This window comes from Puma concolor, chromosome D1 (genome assembly GCF_028749965.1).
Source record: "Puma concolor isolate L17-30 chromosome D1, mPumCon1.1.hap2, whole genome shotgun sequence".
NCBI lineage: Eukaryota > Metazoa > Chordata > Mammalia > Carnivora > Felidae > Puma > Puma concolor.
Genome location: NC_141676.1, coordinates 11,844,341 through 11,855,215, shown reverse-complemented (window position 1 = coordinate 11,855,215; position 10,875 = coordinate 11,844,341). Strand labels below are relative to the sequence as shown.

The 10,875-nt window shown below is 39.7% G+C and overlaps 1 protein-coding gene across 1 annotated transcript; it reads right to left on the bottom strand.

The window, feature by feature from the left end:
- Window positions 1-3,980: 3,980 nt before the first annotated feature.
- LOC112865983 (olfactory receptor 5A1-like) lies at window positions 3,981-4,991 on the bottom strand. Its single transcript, XM_025929023.2, has one exon. It carries the CDS (start codon window positions 4,941-4,943, stop codon window positions 3,981-3,983), a length of 963 nt encoding a protein of 320 aa, XP_025784808.2. The 5' UTR covers window positions 4,944-4,991.
- Window positions 4,992-10,875: the final 5,884 nt, after the last annotated feature.

Genomic DNA, 10,875 nt, shown 5'->3' with positions numbered 1-10,875 from the left:
GTGACTTGAGAAAATAGTCAGTTTTTGACAGAATTTGTTTTAGTTTTCTGGGCAATGCCAAGCATACATATGAGAAGGTGTATTTTCAATTAATGGTCTTTAGTGTCATGTAGATATGTACTTAGGATCTCCCTAACTTGTTAGTGTGTGCCTTTGGGTATGTTACTTGACCTCCTTCCTGAGCCTTACATATTTTATTTCCTGGATAAAAATGGTTAAGACCCCTATCTCATATGTGGTTGTGAGAACTGCTGAGAGTGTGTATAAAGAGTCTTTAGGTAGTATATAGTATATTGTATGTGAATGAAAACAATAAACAATCTTATCCAGTAGGATCATTTTAAGGATTAACAGAATACATATACAGACGTTATCAGGTAGGAAAAAAATTAAGTTTTGTTAATATCATCTTTCATCAAGGGTATGAAGAGATAGATGCCCTAGGAGGTTGTTGGCAGGAGCATCACAGCCACTTTAGAGAGAATTTGGCAGTGTCTATTAAAAGTTAAAAATATACAAACCCTTCTATATTAAAAAGGAGCCATACGCTACTAGGTACTTATCCAAAGGATATAAAAATGCTGATTCAAAGGGGCACATGCACCCTGATGTTTATAGCAGTGCCATCAACAATAGCCCAATTATGGAAAGAGTCCAAATGTTCATCGACCAATGAATGGACAAAGAAGATGTGTGTGTGTGTGTGTGTGTGTATGTGTGTGTGTGTATATATATATATATATATATATATATATATATAATGGAATATTACTGGGAGATCAAAAGAATGAAATCTTGCCATTTGCAATAATGTGGATGGAACTAGAGTGTATTATGCTAAGTGAAAGAAGTCAGTCAAAGAAAGACAAATACCATGTGATTTCACTTATATGTGGAATTTAACAAACAAAACAGATGAACATAGGGAAAGGGAAGGAAAAATAAGACAAAAACCAAAAGGGAGGCAAACCATAAGAGATTCTTAAATACAGAGAACGAACTGAGGGTTGCTGGAGGGGAGGTGGATGGAATGGAGGTTGATGGGGCTAAATGGGTGATGGAGGGCACTTTTGGGGATGAGCACTGGGTGTCATATGTAAGAGATTAATCAATGGGTTCTACCCTTGAAACCAATACTACATCGTATGTTAACTAATTTGAATTTAAATTATATATATATATGTATATATGTATATATATACATATATATATAGTATGTGTGTATGTATAACATATATATGCACAAACCCTATTAATAGCAATTCAACTTCTCTGTTTCTACCAGAAAAATTGGGTATTAGCACGAAGAGGTATATACAACTCATATATTGCAACACTGTTAGTAATAAACTAGCAAAAACTGGAAACCACCTAAATGCCCATCAATGCACAATAAGTACATAAATTTTGGTGTGACAATTCTATGAAATAATTTAAGACTGAGGTAGAGTTATATGTATAGCATGGAAAGAGCTCCAAGAAATCATGTTGAGTGAAAAAGCAAGCAGGGTATGGAAGGATCATTCAGTACAATACCGTTTATGTAAATACACACAGAGCCACATAAAGCAGTATTACATAGGGGTACATATATGAATGTTAACACATAGACAGAAAAACTGTCAATTTACATACCAACATCAACAGTCATTACCTCTTGGGGGGAGCAGGAAGGAATTGAAACTGAGAATTATGGTCAAAGGAGGCATTTTCTTACCCATAGTGTTTTCTTTCCTTTTTTTTTTTTTTTTTTTTTTTTTTGCAGCAAGGAATCTGTGTGTAAGCTATAGAACTGAAACAGAATTTTAAAAAACTGCTGGGCACAATGCCTGGCATATAATAAGCATCCGATAAGTGTTAATTCCCTTCCTTTGGCATAAAATCTCAAAATTATCTGCCAAGTGCATTTGAATTTTATTCATTCATTAAATGAATATGTATTAAGCACATAATTTTCCCCAGTTGTGTCTTACGTTTCCAAGGAGAGCAGTTTAGACAGAATGTTAACAACTCAGGGAGAAGACATATAACTAAACAAGGAAAAGTAATAAAGTGTCATAGGTGCTGATAGATGAAATAGAGAATGCTATGGGAACACATTGCAGTAACTCTTAACCTGGTTTGGAGGAGTCAAAGATCAGATCAAGGAACCCTTAACAAATAATCCAAGTGGTCAGAGAATAGATCAAATAGCAGCATGAATTGAAAGAAGGAGCGAAGCAAAGCCAGCTTTGGGGTGCCTGGTTAAATAGTCAACTTCAGCTCAGGTCACAATCTTGCGGTCTGGGAGTTTGAGCCCCACGTTGGGCTCTGTGCTGACAGCTCAGAGCCTGGAGCCTGCTTCCAATTCTGTGTCTCCCTCTCTCTCTGCCCCTCCCCTGCTTGCTGTCTGTCTCTGTCTCTGTCTCTGTCTCTCAAAAATAATAAACATTAAACAAAAGAAAGAAAGAAAGAAAGAAAGAAAGAAAGAAAGAAAGAAAAAGAAAGGAAGGAAGGAAGGAAGGAAGAAATAAAGAAAGAGGCAAACTAGTTATAGCCAAAGTTGATATGGCTTAGGGATGGCTGTCATTATTCACCATGACTTATATCCACAACCATTAAAGAAGCGGGACTTCAGAAATCTTTGTCTTTTGCTCAAGAACCATCTTGTAAAATAGGATCACAGGCCATTTAAAATCCACATTTATTTCTGCTGCAAACTCACTGACTTGGCTGTCCTATCTCATGTCCTGGAGTGGGGTTCCTTCTGAGATAATGCATAAAAATGAAAGCAAGGATGTCAGATCTGTGCGACAGGCTGTGGTCAAATTCCAGAGAGATGGGAGACAATATACAAACTCTAGAACACAAAGTGAAAGTAAGTTGGGATGGGGTGAGGACAGAGAGGAAATATCCATACAGGGCCAAGAGTGAGAACTGTCCAGGGAACAGATGCAGAATTAGAATTTCCAGGGGAAGTCTCTCTTCCCTGATCCTGTTCCTTAAACCAAGTGGTCCCACTCAGTCACTAGGAGGCTTCAGTCATGAAAATGAAGCATATGGGAACCTACTCTCCTTTAGAATTTCTCACCTAAACTTATGTTTGGTTTTTGCTCACTGTGACTTCCCAACTTTGGATCTGCTGATTTGGGCTCCTATTTCTGGCCCAGTGGACTTCATGACCCCACACATGTGACCACTGGCTCATCTCAGACATAGTTTATAGGTATCCTATTTTCTCTTGGCTCTGAACAGTCATTGATGGACACAACTATTTAGGGCTCTCAGGTTCAGAGAGTCAGACTTCCTGTTCAGTATCAACCATTGGATAGGTACAAATCAAGGGCAAGGGGAACAGAAAATTTGTCCCAAGTAATGAATGGATTGGTATGAGCAGTGTTATATTGTAAAGAGGTCTGTGGTGGATGCTTGTGGTCCTGGAATTATGATCTAACCAGCTCTAAGGTATGGCATTCTGGACCCGGCATCTGATGTCATAAAGCTAAAGAATGTCATCAAAAAGCATATTTATTTTCTATTGCAAGTGACCTAATTGAAACCATATCAGTCCATGACAAGAAAGGTAAAGGGAAGAAAAACCCTTGTTGAGCCTAATTGTGCAACAGACATGTAGGTTGGGGATCTTGCTTGACATAACTTCTTTAATTTATTACTTACATTCTGTGACCCATTTATTATAATGCCTATTTACATATAGCAAAACTTGATTTTTTTTAGCAAACTTGTTTTAAGTCTATTTATTTATTTTTGAGAGAGAGAAAGAGTGAGCTTGAGGGGGGGAGAAACACACAGAGAGAGAGAGAGAGAGAGAGAGAGAGAGAGAGAGAGAGAGAGAATCCCAAGCAGGCTCTGTGCTGACAGAGCCAAATGTGGGGCTTGTACTCACATGATTGTGAGATCATGACCTGAGCTGAAACCAAGAGTTGGATGCTTAACCAACTGAGCCACCCAGGTGCCCCAATTTAAGTTTTTTTTTTAACTTAGAGAACCATAAGACACAGAGGGAACATCTGCTTCTTCTGGTTCTTGAGTTTTTTCAATGCATCTTTGATCTCCTTGTTTCGCAAACTGTATATGATGGGATTCAGCATGGGAATCACAGCTCCATAGAGCATGGACACCACCTTCTCTTGGTCCTGTGAGTAGCCAGCACTAGAATGGAGATATGAGAAGAGACCAGAGCCATAGAAGAGAATCACTGTGGTCAGATGAGAGGCACAGGTGTTGAAAGCCTTCATCCGCCCTTGGGTTGAATGGATCTTCATGACAGCAGCAATGATGTAGCAATAGGACACCAGGACAACAAGAGCTGATGTCCCACCAACTGCACACACAACAAGAAAGTTCACTACCTGGCTGAGGAAGGTACTAGAACAAGACAAGACTAGCAGAGGTGGCAGGTCACAGAAAAAGTGTTTAATGACTCGTGGCCCACAGAAATACAGCTGGACTATGGAGCTGGTTTGGACCAATCCCGTGAGGAACCCTCCAGTGTACGCTGTAATGACCATCCCCACACACATGGTGGGTGACATGAAGGCTGCGTAGAACAGAGGGGTGGAAATAGCAGCATAGCGGTCATATGCCATGGCCGCCAGGAGACAGCATTCAGTGGCCCCCATGCTGATGAAGAAGAAAAACTGAGTAGCACATCCCACAAAGGAGATGGTCTTCTGCTGCTTGAAGAAGTCACAGAGCATCTTGGGGGTGATGGAGGACGTGTATGAGATGTCAACAAAGGACAAGTTTCCAAGGAAGAAATACATGGGGGAGTGCAGGCATGACTCCATCCTGATCAAGACAACAAGGCCCAGGTTCCAAGTCAGAGTCACAGAATAGATCCCCAGAAACAACACAAAGAGGAAAGCCTGAAGCTCTGGCTGCTCTGAAAATCCCAAAAGGATGAAGTCGGTTGTTATGTTGATGTTCCTTCCCACGGCCATGTATCTTCTCTTTGCTGCCCGCAGGCCCCAAAATGAGATTCCTGGGGAGTGAAAATCCAGATGAAGAAACCACTTTGTTCTGTCACGGAATCATAGACTCCCTGAGTCACAAGAGACGCTGGAAAGCAGGTGTTCTACCTCTTTCCAACATCAAATCCCCCTTTACAGCATTTACTGGGTCTTTTGTGGAGATCATTATCATCCTAATCTGATGCACTGTTCATGCAGAACTGACAGGCCCAGACTAGACTGGCAATTTTGCATTATCTGGATCACCACCTTCATTGTCAATGTCACCACTTTACTGAAGGAAGTTATTAATACAACTTGCACCAAATACTCCTTTTTTCCCACTTGTTTCCAAGCATTGTGGTTGGATTCTTGGGCCACTCAGAAAAAAGATTTTTTCTTTTTTTAAATAAAATAAATATGTCAGAAATTGAAATACCTAGAGAGGCAATTCTGTGTTTCTTATCATCATAGTTTGTTCTGACCAGATTTTATGGGGTCAAGGTGTTTTTTCTCCTTTAATCAGTGGAATGAAGCACATAGAGGTGTAAAACACTGGCATCCCCTTTAGAGATTAAAGAAAGGAGTTAAAAATAAAAGTTCAACACTGAATTGCCAGTGTTCATTCTGTACAAATATTATCAACTGATCACAAACGTTGCACCAGGTTTGATAGACCTAACTGTAGATGATGTAAAAAATAATAAAACATTATTATCAGGTTCAAAATGTTCAACATAATACATGGGACAAACAGAAAGCAGATAAACCACAGCACAATGTGATAGGTGTGCCCAAGAGAAGTATTGTATAGTGTCCTGGATGTTGGGCATAGCAGGTGGAAGCTTCTGAGAGATGTGTTGCAACACATGAGGGTTCCAACAGTGAGTATGGGGTTACCAGGATGAAAATCTGGTGTGTGAGGGGGTTGGGTGACAGTTGGTTCAGGAAAAGCATTTGCAAAACAGAGGAGAGCATAGTACTCGGGATACTTTAAAAATGTCAGCATGGCAGGAGTGCAGCGTGAACAGGGTTAAGAGAGGATAACAGGAGTCTAGTTTTGAGAGACAGTGAGAGGTGGGAAAATTGTGAAAGATCTTTGAAACTCAAAGCAAAGATGGCAAAACATTTGTTTCATAAATATATGTGTATACAACTGCATATGCTAGGTATATAATTGCATATGCTGTATATATAATTGCAAATATGTATTGCATGTTCCTATTTAATTTCAACCTTCTTTCCATTTCTGAACTTTTGTTCCACTGTACCCTGCTCTGTTCTTTTGATAGGATGCATCACCTTCTCCCATTGCATAGAATCGATTGGTTGTTGACACTGATTGTCTGTCTCCCTTAGATTGTAAGCTTAGGAAAACCAGGATTTGTAGGGATTTTTGTGTTTTTTGTTCATTGAAGTATCCCTAGCACCTACAGCTGTACCTGGCACGTAGTGGGTGCTCAATAAATATTTTCTGGGTAAATACCATGCTAAGGGGTTTGACCTTTCTCCCATGGGCAAGAGGGAAAATATGAAAGTTTTGTTTTTGTCTGTTTTTAAAATTTTAATTATTTCTTTGTAAACAGGGAACTAGTTGTCAAATATGTGTTTAACAATATAACAGAGCAGTGTTGGTGTGTGGAAGCAGGTGTGGAAGCTGGATAGGAGTGAAAAGGAACTGAGAAGGGAGACCAGACAGTTGTTTTGAGAGCTGGGAGGAAAGTTATTACTGATTTGAGTGAAGATGGGTAAGTTTAGAAGTGCTTGCACCCCTAGGATGTAACAGCACCATTCATTGTGCAGTGCAGTGGGGAGAAAGCCCATAAATGGCCACCTATTCCTTGCCCCCTTTTTTCTCACATTCACAGTCACATCAAAGGAATGTGTTAATCAGTTACACCATGATTCTTCCCCATTTCAACCCAGGAGTCTATAGTATACATCGATTACACTTTTAGTGTGTGATAAAAGTGAATTATCAATCATTTTGTATGATTACTACATCAATAACCTGCTTATCTTGACCTGAATTACCTGGAGATAAAGATACAGAAGTAGAGTATATGACATGTGTTAAATGTCTCTATAATAAAAAGTACATATAATGTGTATTAGATGAATATATTACACATCATATTTTATATGAATATATTACACATCATATTTTATATGGATATATATGATATATATATAATAGTTTGCATGGTCTGAGAGCCACCACCACTACTTTGATAGCACTTTTGAAATGACACAGCAGTCCTACATCTGCTACCTTATCTGTGGGTATTAAGCAGGGCTCTGATGTCAGCCAGAGTCCGTCTCTAACCCCGTATACCCACCTGCAGGCTGTGCGGTCTTGGGCAAGCCAACACTCTTAAATCTCTTTTCATTTCCCTCAACCGCAAAACCAAGACAATGATAGTACTGACCACTTCACAGATCGTGAGGATTAAAAGAAGTAAGTTACATCAAGTATTGGAGAGAAAAAGAAATAATTCCTATTGCTTGACAAATGATCAGCCCTGTAAGGATTTGAATCCCAGTCTCTCCATCCCTAATCTAGAGTTTGTTCTCCACTGCACATGCTGCTTAAAGCCAGGTACACATGCTTGTACACAACAATGGCTACATTAACCATATACCCTTTGCTGGTGTTATTGCCAATAATTTTTCAGCACTATATTGACTTAATTCATCACACTGTGTGCTTCCTTTTGTTTGCTGGCTTGTTGTCTACAGCCTTAACTATAAAGTCTGGGAAGACATTATAAGCTCAGTGCCCTGTATAGTTCCTGGCACATAGTAAACCTAAAATAATATTTGCTGAATGAGTTCAATCTACAATAATTTGGAAAGGCACATGTTACAGACCAGAAGCTCATTGAGGTTATAACAGCTAAAGCACTTAAGTGACCAAACCAAGCTTTAAATCACCAGTTCTTTGACTGCACAACTGCTTCTCTTTCCTGAATGCTGTAAAAGAACTTGAGAAAGGGTCTGAGCAATCCACAGGACCATATTATAGGCATAGCTGCAACAGATATGATCCTTTCCCCATCCTGACTGATTAGACAAGACTGGATATGTGGAATCTGAATTCTGAAAATCACTGTAAAGAGACTTCTTCACGCCCCCCCCCCCCCCCGCCGAAGGTCTGCTTGCCTTTTAACGAGGTTAAAGCCACATACCAAGATAAAGTAGAATGAAGCTCTAATGTGGTAACTCCCAAATAAATTATATAACTGAGGTGCAGAGGGTATTTTCAGTTCAGATGACTTTGTAGGGTATGATAAAGAAAACCCAGAAAGATGAACTTGTAGGAAAAGAAATGTGTTTTCTGCTTTCATCACATTTTTCTTCTCATCTGTTGCAGTGTTGACACTTTATAGGTACACAGTAAATATTTGACTGGCTCAATAAAGACTTATAACATATTTACTATAAACTTGCCCTAATTCCAAGATCATTGGATCTGTGCTATTTTAAAGATTTTATTTCATTTTATTTTTATTTTTTGAGAGAGAGGGGGGAAGGGGCAGAGAGACGGGTGGGGAGAGAAAATCCCAAGCAAGCTCCACACCCAGCACTGAACCCATGTGGGGCTCAATTTCACAACCAAGAGATCATGACCTGAACCTGAAATCAAGAGTCAGATGCTTAACCAACTGAGTCATCCAGGTGCCCCTGGACCTGTGCTATTTTAAATGCTGCATGGATGTCCAGAAAACTCTGAGCATATACTTAAAATAATAGAAGTAGAAACCATTTAGGCTAGCCTTTTCCCATTATAAATGATAAAACTAAAGCCAAAGAGAGAGATAGTGAAAGTCTGTACAGCTGTTTGACAGGAGAGGTGGAATTAGAACCTATATCTCCTTTTTAAAAATTCATTTATTTTTTATGAATATAATTTATTGTCAAATTGGCTTACATACAACACCTGGTGCTCATCCCAACAAGTGCCCTTCTCAATTCCCATCACCTATTTTCCCTTTCCCCCACTCCCTATCCACCCTTAGTTTGTCCTCTGTATTTAAGAGTCTCTTGTGGTTTGCCTCCCTCCCTCTCTGTATCTATTTTTTCCCTTTCCCTTCCCCCATGGTCTTCTGTTCAGTTTCTCAAGATCCACATATGAGTGAAAACATATGATATCTGTCCTGCTCTGACTGACTTATTACACTCAGCATAATACCTTCCAGTTCCATCCACATTGCTGAAAATAGCAGGATTTAATTCTTTCTCATTGCCAAGTAATATTCCATTGTATATATAAACCACATCTTCTTTATCCATTCATCAGTTGATGGACATTTAGGCTCTTTCCATAATTTGGCTATTGTTGAAAGTGCTGCTATAAATATTGGGGTACATGTGCCCCTATGAATCAGCCCTCCTGTATCCCTTGGATAAATTTCTAGTAGCTATTGCTGGGTCATAGGGCAGTTCTATTTTTAATTTTTTGAGGAACCTCCCCACTGTTTTCCAGTGCAGCTGCACCAGTTTTCATTCCCATTAACAGTGCAAGAGGGTTCCCGTTTCTCCACATCCTCACCAGCATCTGTTTCCTGAGTTGTTCGTTTATATCTCCTTTTCTAGGAGTAGTTCTTTCTGCTTTACATTATTCTAAGTTTTTTAATGTTTATTTATTTTTGAGAGAGATAGACAGAGTGAGGGTGGGGGAGGGTCAGAGAGAGAGGGAGACACAGAATCTGAAGCAGGCTCTAGGCTCTGAGCTGTCAGCACAGAGCCGGACATAGGGCTCGAACCACAAACAGCAGGATCATGACCTGAGCCGAAGTTGGACACTTAACCGACTGAGCCACCCAGACACCCCTGCTTTACCTTATTCTAAAACCTGGAAGTCTCATTGGCAACTAGAGAGTATCCAAGGAAACCTGTGATTTGTTTTGATGCAAACACACTTGCACATGCATACACTCATGAGCCTAGAATAACATGAAAAGCACTAGACTGAAAGCTTTTTAAAAAAATGTGAAGCAATATAAGTCAGCCAGAGAAAGACAGATATTACATGATTTCACTCATATACAGAATTTGAGAAATGTAACAGATGATCATAGGGGAAGAGAAGGGAAAATGGGATAAAAACAGAGAGGGAGGCAAATCATAAGAGACTCTTAAATACAGAGAACAAACTGAGGGTGATGGGGGTGGGGAGAATGGGTGATGGACATTAAGGAGGACACTTGTTGGGACGAGCACTGGGTGTTTTATGTAAGTGATGAACCCCTCGGTTCTAATCCTGAAGCCAAGACTATGCTGTATGTTAACTAACTTGAGAATTAAAAAAAAAAAAAATGTTGATTCAAGTCCTATTCTCCTACCTTTTTGCTGTGTGACCTTGGGAAAAATTATTTGCCATTCTGAGTCTTAATCTTCTTATCTCCTGTCTATATAATAAAAAGAGTGTTTTCTAGTCCACTTTCCTTCCTTTTTTCCACTTGTGAAAAGCAGAACCTTTTTCAAAACAAAATTTTCTGCAGAAGTACAGAATGTAAAATAGGTGAAGTCCAGCTCCTCTGGTTAAGGTCGGAGCAGTAGGGAGAGGGGAAGCCAGCATCCTGTCTGATCTATCTCCCTTCCTTCAAAAGTCTTTCCAAAACTCCCATTCTGTGATTGTGTAATTCACCATTCCTAAAGAAGGACAAAGGGCAGACTCACCTACAACTTCTTAAACTCTGGGCTTTGGTCAGATGGCTAAGACCAGACGCACAGAACTACGATGAAAACCCATCTCTGCTAGCACCTGAAGCATTGGTTTTGATCAAAGAGATCAGTAAAATATGGATGGAGCTACTTTAAATTGGCCACTAAGGGAAGGACTTCACAGGACTTTAAAGGGAGGCCAGTTCTCTCCCAAGTACTGGGTCTTTCTTAGCTGTGGGATTATGACATGTCCCAG